This window comes from Bubalus bubalis, chromosome 14 (assembly GCF_019923935.1).
Source record: "Bubalus bubalis isolate 160015118507 breed Murrah chromosome 14, NDDB_SH_1, whole genome shotgun sequence".
Classification (NCBI taxonomy): Eukaryota; Metazoa; Chordata; class Mammalia; order Artiodactyla; family Bovidae; genus Bubalus; species Bubalus bubalis.
This window is the reverse complement of record NC_059170.1, coordinates 20,419,031-20,433,354: the sequence shown is the minus strand read 5'-3', so window position 1 is coordinate 20,433,354 and position 14,324 is coordinate 20,419,031. Positions and strand designations below refer to the sequence as shown.

Here is a 14,324-nt window from a genome sequence, read left to right as displayed (position 1 = left end):
CTGCTGCCCTAAGCCTCTTTGGCAATCTGGTTATGAGGGGCCTACAAGTGAAGGGGTGGAATATTCACTGGGGAAGGAGGAGTTTGGGGGTCGGCTTCCCTGACTTTTATGGTTGGTGATGCCATCCAACCATCTCATACTCTGTCGCCTCCTTCTCATCCTGCCTCAGTCTTTCCCAGCACCAGGGTCTTTTCTAATGAGTTGGCTCTTTGCAGCAGGTGGCCAAAGTATTGGAGTTTCAGCTTCAGCACCAGTCCTTCCAATGAACATTCAGGACTGATTTCCTTTAGGATTGACTGGTTTGATCTCCTTGCAGTCCAAGGGACTCTCAAGAGTCTTCTTCAGCACCACAATTCAAAGGCATCAAGTCTTCGGTGCTCCATCTTCTTTATGGTCCAACTCTCACATCCATACATGACTACTGGGAAAACCATAACTTTGACTAGACGGATCTTTGTCAGCAAAGTGATGTCTCTGCTTTTTAATACGCTGTCTAGGTTCGTCATAGCTTTTCTTCTAAGGAGCAATAATCTTTTAATTTCATGGCTGCAGTCACCATCCGCAGTATATGTCACCATACGTAGTCACAAATTGTTTTTTTTTCTTGTGCTGAAGATATTTTCAAAGAGCAATCCCAGACATCCTCCCCGCCAAAAATAAACCCTGACCTAAATCTGACTCCCTCACATTGTTATTCATGGGCACCTAGTCCCCCTGAACCACCTGAAACCACGCTGGCGGCTCACCGTAGCGGTCACTTGACTCCCACTCTGAGTTGAGGAACGTACACTTGAACTTTAAAACAGATTCTCTTTGGGAAGGAGACCCACAGGGCAACCTGCTTGGCAGAGTGGCTGCCAGGGCATCGTTCGGTGTGAATATTAATGACCCAAGAGCTGCCACCGGTCATGGGACGTTTGGGAGCTTAAGGAGCATTGAGGGCCAGCGCAGGTCTCCCTTGTGAACAGGCATCCAGAATATGGGACTAAAAGGTGGGCTCCCAGGCTGAATGCAGAGACCCTCAGGGAGACAGTGTCGCCAGCACGAGGCATGGGAATGTGTGTCCCTCTGGTCTGTGAGATCCAGGGGGTTATGCACCAGACACACAATGTCACCGTAGGTCAGAGGTTCCAACAAAGGAGCCCAGAGAGGGGCATGGAAGGAGGATGGCCCTATCTGTGGTGGCCATCTTGAAAAGGCCAAGTGTAGGTTTTGCTTTGCCTGTTTTTCTACTTTGTGTAAATGGAATCACGCAGGCTTTTGTGTCTAATTTCTTTCAGTTAGCATAATATATGCAAGCTATTCAAGTGATTGCAAGTCAGGTGGCCCATTCTTTTGACATAGTTCTTAATGAGCTAATACTGAGGTAGGAGGTGGATGGGCCCCTGGGCTGGACAGTTGGTGTTTGTTAAACGGAGTTAAATTCAAAGTTTGTTCTCAGCCAGACACTCCAAGGACAAAGCTAGTGTCAGAAGCTGAGCTTTGCTTAAATAGAGATAGAGAGCCCACTCCTGAGGTCAGATAGGACTTCCCTATCTGCACATGCGCAAGAAGGCTTTTGGGGGGTTGAAAAGGGAGGCAATCCCACCCATAATAAATGTGGGCATGTGCCCAAAGTGTTTTGAGGTAGGATACACCTTAGAGAAAATTTGCGTATGCATCTTGGGGAGGGTGCGTCGACCAGTTAGGAGTGAAGAAAGAAACAAGATAATTGGCCAAATGTAAACAAAGACCTTGAAGCACCGTCTTATATAAGTGACTTGAATATTTATTTATTTGGCTGTGCCGGGTCTTCATTGTGGCATGCCATGATCTTTAGTTACGGCATGTGTACTCTTAGTTGTGGCAATGTGGGATCTAGTTCCCTGATCAGGGATCCAACTTATGCTCCCTGCATTGGGAGCACAGAATCTTAGCCACTGGACCACCAGGGACCTTCCCTATATGAGTAATTTAAATGACCTTTTTACTGCGCTCCTCGTTCCGGACACCTGTACTCCTCACTGGGTGTATGTACCTGCCTAGTTTCTGACTTACTGCGCTCCTCCTCTTTGGAGAGGAGGCCCATATCCTTTCTCTCTGGGTACGTATTTCTGCCTTGCTTCTGTCTTAAACAAACTGTTTCTCTGTGTGCTCTCCCACATGTTATGCTATGTCTCTAATAATAAACTTTCCTATTTTCACAGTTTTTTGCCTCCTTGAAATAGTCTTGCTTTCAAGCTTGGTAAAGAGTTAGGGCCCTTTGCTTCTAGCCTCTAGCCCCTGGTGGTCTAATGGATAGGATTCCTGGGTTTTCATCCAGGTTACCCAGTTCAGTTTCTGGGCAGGGAACTAAGATCTCTCTTCAGAACTGCTCACTGCTCTCCCTCTGAGATCAATAACAGTCAGCCTCAGTTTGAAAAAGCTATGCATTTGCCCAAGAGACCAGAGACCAGAAAAAATGAAGGCTAGGGAAGCCCAGTATTGCCCTGAGAATCTCTACCAAGGCAGCTGAATCCTCAGCCATCATGGCAGCTACCTTGCCCATGTCACCACCTCCCATCTCACACACACTAGGCAGACATAATGAATTGATCTCAGCATATTTTTATAAAATATCCTGATGCAGACTCAGACTTCTTCTCAACCCAATAACCTGAGTGACCCACACCAATTGATTGTGGTTGGTATTAAAGATTAAGTGTTCTGCTATCATATCCCCAAGATGTTTTTTTGGGCTCCCAGAGTTATGACATGAGGGGCTCTGATAGCATCCATGGTTTTCCCCACAGCAATATAAGACTGGTGGTGGTGAGGTCTACAGAGTCTGCTCATTCATATATTCTCTGGGTCATGGCTCAAACCCAGCAAGTGTTTGCTACCTGTGTGTCTGGTTACAGCATGACTTAGCTAAGAGGGGAGAGGCTGATTGCTTAGATATGGAGGGGTTGCTCTACTCATTAGATGACTTGATGGAAACCTCCCTGTTTCTGTGTTTTATTTTGATAAAAATATTGTCGTTGTTGTTTAGTCGCTCAATAGTGTCTGACTCTTTTGTGACCTGATAGACTGTAGCCCACTAGGCTCCTCTGTCCCTGGGGTTTCCCAGGCAAGAATACTCGAGTGCGTTGCCATTTCCTTCTGCAGGGGATCTTCCAGACCCAGGGATCAAACCCAAGTCACCTGAATTGCTGGCGGATTCTTTACAACTGGCAAAGCTCGTTAAAATACTGCAATGTCTCAATTACAAAACAAACTCAAGTCTGGCTTATGTTTCACAATTTATGTTGCTGAGAATTCTTGACAATTCTAGCAAGTCTCTTACATTTGAAAAAGTGTTTCCAACCTAGAAAGTTGGGTGAGATGGACTTTCTCATCCTCTGGGAATAGTTACCTGTAGGTGGAGGCTGGGGTTGTGGCAGAATACAGCAACAAAACATCAAGGACCACATTCAAAGCTTGTTTTTGTCTATATGTAGATAATAGTCTGGGGAGGAGACAAGACTCATATGTGAAATAATAGAGGAGAAGTTCCATTAAGCTCTCATTTATCTGAAACTCTGTGCCTAGGCAACAGAGTCCAGCAAGTGATTAAAAAAAAAAAAAAGAAGTTTTTCTTCATAGGCAAGCACTTCAGTTCCTCATTCAGAACAGGTTTACTCAGAACTGGTTTACTAATGCAAAAGACTGGAAGCAGCAAATTAGATTGGTGGGCTTGAGGGAAATATTGGCTACTAGACTCACTGCTAATACACAGAGAAGTGATTCTTGACAGCAAAAGGCAGAGAAAAACAATAATATGTGAGCCCATAACCAGTTGGCCTTTGTAACAAATGGGCAAAAAAATAAAAACAACCCTCAATACTTCTGCTACTTTTGAAAGTTTTGAGTCTTCTTCTGGTTTAATTGCTATTGTGCATAACAATACTCTTGCCTGGCAAATCCCATGGACAGAGGAGCCTGTAGGCTGCAGTCCATGGGTTCACGAAGAGTCGGACACGACTGAGCGACTTCACTTTCACTTTTCACTTTCATGCATTGGAGAAGGAAATGGCAACCCACTCCAGTGTTCTTGCCTGGAGAATCCCGGGGATGGGGGAGCCTGGTGGGCTGCCATCTCTGGGGTCGCACAGAGTCGGACACGACTGAAGCGACTTAGTAGCAGCAGCAGCAGCATAATGATGACCTAGAATAAAATACACATTTCTAAGCACCTACTGTGCTAGGCCTATGCTAAGTAAGCATCTAACACACCCTATCTCACACAAGCTCAGAGGTGGTCCTGTTGTTATCTCCAGTTAACAGTTTTGGAAAGGCACGCACACAGAGGAAGGGAGGTAAAGTGTCCAAGTAAGTATTCAAGGAGGGTTCTGAACCTTTGCAGTCCAGCTTTGCTGTTAGCCTCTACTAGGTTTCAAAGAATCACTTAGGTGAATAAAGCATAGAAAGGCATTGCAGGTAGAGGAACAGCACATGTGAAGACATGGCTAGAAAGTTAAGCTAGTCAGTCACTCAATTTCTGAGTCTTGGTTGTTGCTGTTCAGTTGCTAAGTTGTACCCAAATGTTTGCGAACCCCTTGGACCGTAGCCCACCAGGATCTTCTGTCCATGGGATTCTCCAGGCAAGAATGCTAGAGTAGGTTGCCATTTCCTCCTCCAGGGGATCTTCTCTAACCAGTGATCGGCCTTGTCTCTTGTTTAGCAGGTGGATTCTTTACTACTGAGCCATCAGGGAAACCTGAGTCTTGCTGCTGCTGCTGCTGCTAAGTTGCTTCAGTCGTGTCCGACTCTGTGTGACCCCGTAGATGGCAGCCCACCAGGCTCCTCCGTCCCTGGGACTCTCCAGGCAAGAACACTGGAGTGGATTGCCATTTCCTTCTCCAATGCATGAAAGTGAAAAGTGAAAGTGAAGTCACTCAGTCGTGTCCGACTCTTAGCGACCCCATAGACTGCAGCCTACCAGGCTCCTCTGTCCATGGGATTTTCCAGGCAAGAGTACTGGAGTGGGGTGCCAACACTGTTACTCATCTACAAAATAGTAAGTCCTAAAGGAGATCAGTCCTGGGTGTTCATTGGAGGGACTGATGTTGAAGCTGAAATCCCAATACTTTGGCCACCTGATGCGGAGAGCTGATTCATTTGAAAAGACCCTGATGCTGGGAATGATTGAGGGCAGGAGAAGGGTACGACAGAGGATGAGATGGTTGGATGGCATCACCGACACAATGGACATGGGTTTGGGTGGCCTCCGGGAGTTGGTGATGGACAGGGAGGCCTGGTGTGCTGCCGTTCATGGGGTCTCAAAGAGACTAAGCGACTGAACTGAACTGAAAATAGTAAGAGTATTATCTCACACAAGCTTGTGATAATTAAATGTGATAATGCAAGTAAAGCACTTCACAATGCTTGGATCATAGAAAGTGCATAACGTTAATTACTGTTTTATAAAATACTCTTACTTCTCTTTCTGTTTTTCTACCCCCTCCCAACAAAACTAGTTCCAAGGAGACTACATTTCCCAGCATGCCACCCCGCCCTTTGATCCTAGCTAGACCAAAAAGACGCGCCGCCGAGTGTCTTCAGCCGGAAGACTATAGCCTCCCGGCATGCAGCGCGCCTTCTTCCATTAGCTTTGAAGCACGGCCGGCGCGTTGCCCACCGGGAGTTGTAGTCAGCGGCGTGTTTCCCTGACGCCTGCCGGGCCGGGCGTGGGGGCCTGTGGGAGGTGGCGCGGCCGGGCCCAGCTGCGGGGCGGAGGTGGAGGAGAGGCCTGCGACGGCAGGGAGCGGCGGGGAGAGGAGCGGGCGCCGGAGCCGAGCCGAGCCGGAGCGGACGGCGTAGGCCGGCGCGGCTAGCAGCAACCATGTCGGTGTTCGGGAAGCTGTTCGGGGCTGGAGGGGGTAAGGCCGGCAAGGGCGGCCCGACCCCCCAGGAGGCCATCCAAAGGCTTCGGGACACGGAGGAGATGCTAAGTAAGAAGCAGGAATTCCTGGAGAAGAAGATCGAGCAGGAGCTGACGGCTGCCAAGAAGCACGGCACTAAAAACAAGCGCGGTGAGTCGGCCGGGCCCCCTCAGACTCCCTTGGCCGGACTCCACCTTCGTCAGACTTGCTCCAGTGTTTGCTCGGATCCTGGAACTCTTTCTTACCTTGTCAGACTCCCTTCCTTGCCTTTCTGGTTCCGGGACCCCTCCCCATCCGACTGCCTTCAGTGTCTCCCGGAGCCTTGGACTCCTGCATCATCACACTGTCATTCCAGCCCTCTCGTCTCAGGCTCTCCGCACTCTGCCAGGCCCCTTCAGACCCTAATTTCACAGCTCTTCTTCCTCTTCTTCCGCATTCACTCTGTTCTTTCTCTTCCGCCTTTTCCTCCTCCCTCTTGCCTGCCCTCACCACCCCCCCCCGCCCCCCTGCCCCCCCTGCCCCCCTTCGCAGATACTGCCGTCGCCTCCTTGGCTCCTTTCAGCCCTCCATCCCAACACTTGTGTCCTCCCTGGTCCCACCCCTGCCCTCTCCCGATTCCTCTGTGGAGTCCATGAGCTGTCCCTGGCCTCTCCCCATCTCCTGACTCCGATTCTCCTTGAGAAGCCTAGATGTAGAGGAAAGGGAACTGGGGGAGAGGAGACTCCCTGGTTCCAGTTCTGTTCACTTGCTGAGTGAACTTGAGCAAGTTACTTTTCTTCTTGAGCCTCATTTCCCCCTTCCATCAGCCAGGGTTTGTCCTCTGTAGGCCTAAAGTGCCTTCCAGCTCTTGTGATTCACTTCTTGTTGCTTTATCAGAGTTTCACGTAGCGCAAGCCTTCACCCGGTGACTCACCGCTTCGCGATCCCTGTGTGCCAGAAATAAGGATTCCTTGCCTCCATTGGCCCTGACTCCTCCCCTAGTCCCCACTACTGTGGTTCTGGGCGGGGCTGTTGAACTCTGAGGCACTTTACTTACTGTTGTGTGGCTTTCTGGACAAGTGGTTTGTATTCCTCTTAGGTCAGGTGAATGTAAAAATGCTTTAATAACTATAAAGCAATTTAGAAAAATTTGATTTTTGTCGTTGTTATGGCAATAGGAGGATGAACCATAGCATGACAACCCTTCCCCTGAGAAGCGGGAAAGGTGAGAGGGGTTTAGGAGCTTTACAAACAAGTATTTAACTGAGAAATCTGCAAGTCACTAGCTTTGTGACCTTGAGCTAGTGAATTTACCTCTGAAAGGAAGATCGTGGATTTACAGTGCCCAGCATATAGTAGGGGTTAATTAGATGTTTTCATCATTCTAACAGAGGAGCAGAATAACGCATCCTGAGGGTACTCCTTTGCTGATGATAGTCAACAGATAGTCTGGAAATTCTTTTGGGGGGCTTACTACATGCATGGTATTCAGAGGGTGAACAGAACCAGCTTCCACCCTCATGAGGGAGAAGACTGGAATATAGGTGAAGAAAATATTGTCTAGTGGTGGAAAGTGCTAAAAAAAAAAACAAAACCAAAACGGATTGGGAGTGATGGGGTAGGAAGGGGTGCCACTTTAGATAAGGTGGTCAGGAAAGTCCTCTTGGAAAAGGTCAAGTTTGAACTGAACCTTGAGAAGTTACTAGTTCTGTAGAAGTCTAGGGGAGAAGCCTTCCAGGCAAGCAGACAGCAGTGGAAAAGGCCCAGAGATCAGCCTCTTTTAAGCAACAGAAGACCTCTGTTTATGGAATACAGTGACTGAAGAGGAGAGTGGTATAATGCAAGTGGGTGTGGAGTGGACTTTGAACTTCCTGGTGAAGAGTTTAGATTTTATTCCAAGTGGATGGAAAACTGTTGGAGGGTAATTATGGCTGTCCTAATCATTCACATCGTTTTAAAAACACCATTGGGCCTCTCTGGAAAATAGACCTGTGGGGGTGAGAATGGGAGAGGGGAGACGGGTGAGGACAGAGGCAGCTGGGCATTTGTGGCTTGGACTCCAGTTGTAGTTCCGGAGGTGGAAAGCAGGGTTAGATTTTGCTGCCTTTAGCATTTTTCTTTCATGACTCTCCCTCATTCAGGATCCTCTGTTGTTCACAGAGGTAGTGAGAGTCCGTGTTTTGACCAGTCTGCATTTGGGGAGGGCTTTGCCCATTGCTGGGCGGAGGAGGGCATTAGTTTACATCATCTCCCATCTGAGAGGGCAGGTCTCCTGTGGTCTTTCGGTCTGGAGCTAGTTTTGTTTCTGTAGTTCTAGAGGTGATTGAATTGGCTTGCAGGAGGCTTGGAGAGAGATTGCCAGCCAACTATGAGACTACCAGGCTCAACCAGCTGTGAGAACATTTTGGAAAGCAGTCTGCTTTCTTGAGTTTACCTGAGAGGATAGGAGCTACCTCCCCTTCTTTTTAGTGTCCTCCGGGGGAAAGGTTGTATTTGCTTATAGGGGCAGTGCTATGAGGTGTTAACACCACAGCCTGTCATTCATTTAGTCACTGATTGACTCGAACTGTGCTGGGACTTGGAAGAGATGAAAATACACTGTGCCTGCCCTCCTTTTGGAAGTGTGTGTGTGGTGGTGTGTGTATGTGTGTGTGTGTGTTTTTTTAGTTTGTGTGTGAGAGAGAGGATGAGGAAGAGAGAGGAGGAAGAGTGGGAAAGGAAGGAGGAAGGAACACCGAAGACTCTTGTCTGGAGGGCAAAGGGCAAAAGCAGCTTGGTTGAGGAGGGAAATGTGAAGTGGTCAGCAAGGGGATTGGGGAGCCCCAAGTAAGAGCATCCCCTGGTGGGAGTCTGTGGGGCAGGAGAGCAGATGGGTAACCCTTGGGAGTGACCTGTAGCCTTGAGACTTTGACCTGGAGATGGTGAGGAGCATTGGCTGTCTTAAAGCAGAAGAGATCGGTCAGCTTGGATTTCTGAAAGAGCAGTATCAATAAAGGAAGGAGTGTCCGCTGACCAGGAAGGGACTGGGGGCAGGAGTCCAGTAAAGGGTCAGGATGGAATCTCATGGACAGTGCATTTGAGCTAGCTTCGTCATGAACTGTGTCTTGGGCAGGTCACTCTGTACCTCAGATTCCTCCTCTTATCAGTAGGGGTACTAGTATCTACCTTATCGGATCAACTTATGATATGCATGTAAAGCTCTTAGTAGAATGCCTGCCATACAGTGACCAATCAATGGTGGCCATTATCATTATTACAGGGAGACTCCAGGTGGGAACAAAGGGCCTAGAGAAGCATGGAGGACCTGACAGGAAGTAATAAACATCAGAGACTTTTCTGAAGGAGAATCAGAAGGCTGGTGGTTGATCACAATTGTGGGCACGATGAAGGAGAGGGAGGAGTTGAAGGTGATTCCTAAGTTGACAGCTCAGTGGGTGGATAGTGATGCCATTAATCAAGTTTGGAAACACAGAGGAGGGGCAGTACTTCCTAACTGTGAGTCCTTTGACATTTGTGAAACTCCTTTTTCCTCGTGAGTCTCATGATATTTCCTTGAGACTGAGCCCCATGAGACAGCATATGTTAGTCATGTTCATTACTGTGTCCACTGGACTGCACGGTGCTTGCACGTAGTATTTATGCTCAGTAAGTATTTGTTAAATGAATGCAAACGGTCTTGGGGGTATGTTCTGTTATTCCTGTTGTCTGGAGAGAAAACCGAGGCTGGAGAGAGGATGTAACTCGACGCAGAGACCAGGTCTGCCGGTGGCCATGGGTATCTTGTGTTCTGTTTACTCCCGTGCTGGCTGCAGGCCTCATCATGACCTTTGTCATCGCTTAGCTCATTAAACACCCACCTGTGCAAGGTGTGGTGCTGAATCGGGGAAAAAGAAGTGAGACAGGACTCGGCCCTGCCCTGTGAAGTGTGTAACCAAACGTGGATGTTATTTTTGTGATGTACATATTAGAAAGATGACAAATGGTTCTTTGAAACAAACCTCTGCAGTTCAAGTCAATTATTTGCATCAGGCAAGTATGTTCCAATAAGTGGTTTTAGTTAGGGGCATAGAGCAAAGTTTGGATTACATTTTTTTTCCCCAAATTTCTTTTCGTTTTCTTTAGTTATGTATTCATTCTTAGGCATGTGGCAGGCTCTTAAACTGTGTCTTAGGTCCCATGCTTAACACGAGGAGCTTAGTACTGGGAATATAGAGAAAACAGATACATCCAAGGCACTTAAATATTGTCATTTTTCCTTTTCTATCAAGTGGAAATAGTATTCATCTTACATGACTATGGTGTGGATTAGCTAAGACGATATAAGAAAGAGTGTGGCACATTGTAAATATTGAGTAAGTAAACTATCCTTTACTGATAAAGTTGTTATTGATCAAACTTTTTAAAAATTTTATTTTTAATTGGAGGATAATTGCTTTACAATGTTGTGTTGGTTTCTGCCATACATCAATATGAATCAGCCATAGGTACACATATGACCTCTCCTTCCTGAACCTCCCCCCATCTCCCACCCCATCCAGCCCCTTGATCAAACTTCTTGGGTTCAGTTGTCAAATGGAAAAGTTCTTTGAGAACTGGATGGGAACCAGAATTGCGGTGCAGGTGAACTGACAAAAATCTCCCCAGCTTAGGTCTTTTTTAAACAGTACCTGGTTGGTTTTCTCCTTAAGAAAGATGATCATATAGCAAACATTGTTTTCTTCTTAAAACATTGTAACTAGTTATGAAATAAGCTACCCTATGTGGCTCAGATTTCTCTGTTTTCCCCTTTTAATAAAAATGAAACCTGACTGTTGAAAGGATCATATTTTTAGTTTAACAAGAGACTTACATGAGATTGGGAAATGCAGGTTGGATACCTCCCCCTACACTGGTATATTTCTCTTGGATTTATGGATGCAAATCAGTTCATTTATAGGTTCATTTGGGTTCAGTTGAAAATGTCTGATGGAGGCAGAGAGGCCAGACGCTCATGGGAAATAGATCTTCATTAAATCCTGTTCATTGCTGGAGCCAAGGTGGCTCTCTCATGTTTAATAAAGTTGCTCTAAAATGTTAGCACGTGGGAAGATATCTTCATAAGTTAAATTTATAGTGATCATGGCTTTTTGGTCCTCTGTAATCAAGATGTCAGGTTGAAAAGTACAGCGTCTTAATGGTACATGTGCCAGCAGGAGCGCCTATCCCAGAGGACCAGGGATGGAAAACCTGAAACCCACCCAGGGAACTGAGCAATGGGGATTTCCCCTGGTGCTGCTTAAGTTTCTTGTTTAATGAGATGGTTGGCCAGATTGGCTTTGGTTTATTTCTTAAGACAGATGGAGTGTCAGAGAGGCCTTATGCGTTGGCTCTTCCAACATGCTGGCGCCTTTGATTCAAATTACAAAAAAAAAAAATTTTTTTCCCTATTGGACGGGAAGATTAAATATTTTTAAAGTGCCTGCCAGTGGGTTTCTAGTGTGATTTGAAATTCAAGATAAATTTTGTTTGGAAGTTTAACTAAACGTGAGGACCTTTGAGCTGGAGTATTTTGCTCAAGGAAGTTCTGAGTTGTTTTGAGTTGGATGTGAGTGTAGAGAGCTAGGTTCTGGAGACAAGCTTGTGAAGATGTGTTTGAGCCATATACTTCTGGGGCAGAAAGCCAGGGCCTGATGTTTACAGTGGTCCAGAGTGCTGAGATGGAGTTCTGGCCTGCTGGGAGGAGACTGGGGTTCTTGGGGCCTTGAGAGATTCCTTTGCGTAGGAGAAGTTTGTGAAAACTTGATCCTCTTACCCAGAGTTGTTTTGTGCTCTGCCACTGTCTTTAAAAAAAGAAAGAGGATATCCAAAAATTGACGACTTTATATTGGTCACTTTAAGGATTTGTTGCTTAGTCACCCAAGTCGTGTCCGACTCTTCTGCAACCCCATGGATTGAGATTTTCCAGGCAAGAATACTGGAGTGGGTTGCCATTTCCTTTCCTCCTTTGAGGATGGATGGTTATAATTAGAAGGCAAATTTGAGCATAGCAACAGGAAACAACAAGAGACCTAGCTGGATATAGTACTGGCCTGTTTTTAAGGTGTCTGGCTCAAGTCAGCAGACGTTCGTTGAGTTCCTTTTAGGAGGAAGGTAGCAGGATGGTGTAGGTAGAAGATTTCCAAACTGAGTGCCAGTTCACCACTCACCAGCAATACCTTGGCAGTTATCCTCTCTGAGTCTGTTTCCCCATCTATAAACACAGAGTAAGAACAATACCTCTTAGGGTTCTTGTGAGGCTGTAGAATAAAGCGACACGTGTAAAGTGCCTAGCAGAGTGCCCAGCACAGAGGAGGCACATACGTTTCCTTGGTTTCCCGGGTATAGTCTCAGGCACACTAAGAGGTAGAAAGATGGATGAGACACTACAAGGACACACAGTTCAGTGAAGATGACACGCACACGTACAAGTAACTGATAAAAGGCAAACCATGTACAAATGAAGTGTTAGAGAAAAATCCAGCAGGAAGAGATGAATTCATTTCTGAGGGTTGGCAGGTTCATCTCACACAGCCACCCATCCAGTACCCAGATTCCCTTCGCAGTGTTCCTGCTGAGCGATTAGCCTCTGATTGAACCTCTCTGCCGACAGGATTTGTATTAGGTGCCCTGTCCTCTCACGCTACTGCATAGTCTGCCTTTGGACGGCTCTGACTAGAAAACCACCTTTCTTATTTGAAACTGAGACCTGTCTTCCTCTAGTGCCGACCTCCGGCACAGGCCGGGGTGGTGGCTCCACAGGGAAGCAGCTTGGGCTGGTGGAAAGAATGTGGGGTCTGGAGTTAGAAGGTTGAGGGGCGAATGCCACCCCTGACGCTAGACAGCGGTAAACTGTTTGCTTCAGCTGGAAGAGCAGGTGGAGAATTCTGCCTCAGAAAACAGGTCTCATCGCCCTTTGGGAAGATAGATCAAGGCAAATGGGGCTTACGTCTCAACCTGCACCTCTCTTGGACAGGTCTTCTGTGTTCCATCGACTGTTCCTGGCCTGGTGTCTTTGTTCTTTCCTTGTTACCCTCCTGTAGGTGGGCTCCTGTTCATCAGTGTCGCTCTTAAGGTGTGAAGTGGGCAGAGCTGACCACTCAATGAATTTGCCAGCTGAGGTCTGAGCACTGCAGCCCAGAACACGCAGGACTGGCTGTTTGTTAGGAATTAATTTAGTTCTGTGTGCTGTATGGCCCTGATAATTTCCATATCACTGAGAATTTTTCTTGTTTTTTTTTTTTGTTTGTTTTTTTTTTACACTTGATTGATTACACTTTCCCGTGATTTTTCATTAGTGAAGGAGCAAGCATCTAGGAGCCCCTAAAATTTGTTCCAGGTGGCACAGTGGTAAAGAATCCCAAGAGACACTGGTTTGATCCCTGGGTCAGAAAGATCCTCTGGAGGAGGAAATGGAACCCATGCCAGTATTCTTCTTCTTTTTTTTTTTTAATATTTATTATTTTTATTTATTTGGGTGCACTGGGTCTGGGTTGCAGCTTTGGAATCTTCCATGTTCATTGCAGCATGCAGGATCTTTAGCTGTGGCATGTGAACTTTTAGTTGCAGCATATGGGATCTAGTTTCCCCACCAGGGATCGAACCAGGACCACCTGCGTTAGGAGTACAGAGTCTTAGCCCCTAAACTGCCAGAGAAGTTCCCTCCAGTATTCTTGCCTGGGAAATTCCATGGAGAGAGGAGCCTGGTGGGCTATGCTCCATGGGTTCGCAAAGAGTAGGACGGACACACACACACACACACACACACACACACTTTGTTTGATCCTTCTTAAGGAGCCTTAGCTGAAGGATTGAATGATTTAAGTTCTTAACATGAGCATCTGGCTGGCTTGATTCTCCCATAGCTTCTATTTCTAGCTTTCCCTCCTCCCTCTATGTTAAATGGCAGAGCTGGCGGGAGGGCTAACTTGAGGGATTCGGGCAAGCTATATGTCTTCATGGTCCTGGATATTTAGTTCAGGAGGATAGTGATATGATCTAGTAAAAAAAGCTCTTAAGTTTGGGATCAGGTGACCTGATTTCATATTCCACCTCTGCTTGCTGGTAAAAGTATCCTCCTGTCCCTGACCATCAGCTTCTTCAGCTGCAAACACAGGATAAAATATTTACTATACAACTTTGCTTCACATGCAGAGAATAAACAGGTGGTTGCTGGAGGAGGGCAGGAGTGTGGGGATGTGAATGACATAGGTGAGGGAGATTAGGAGGTACAGACTTTTAGTTCTAAAAATAAATGAGTTAGACTTCCCTGGTGGTCCAGAGTTAGGAACCCACCTGCCACTGCAGGGGACACGGGTTTGATCCCTGGCCTGGGAAGGTTCCATGTGCCACAGGACAGCCAAGCCTGTGCCACCACTACTGAGCCCACACGTGGCAACGACCGAAGCCTGCGCTCCTAGAGCCCGTGCTCCACAAGGGAAGCCACTG

At 46.9% G+C, this 14,324-nt stretch overlaps 1 protein-coding gene across 1 annotated transcript in view; it reads left to right on the top strand.

The window, feature by feature from the left end:
• The first annotated feature begins 5,696 nt into the window (after nucleotides 1–5,696).
• Nucleotides 5,697–14,324, top strand: part of CHMP4B (charged multivesicular body protein 4B) — a 46,552-nt gene continuing 37,924 nt past the window's right edge. The window contains exon 1 of the mRNA XM_045162632.1: nucleotides 5,697–6,032. Within this exon, the coding sequence (XP_045018567.1) occupies nucleotides 5,843–6,032 (190 nt within the window). The 5' untranslated portion in view covers nucleotides 5,697–5,842. The remainder of the gene's footprint in view (nucleotides 6,033–14,324) is intronic.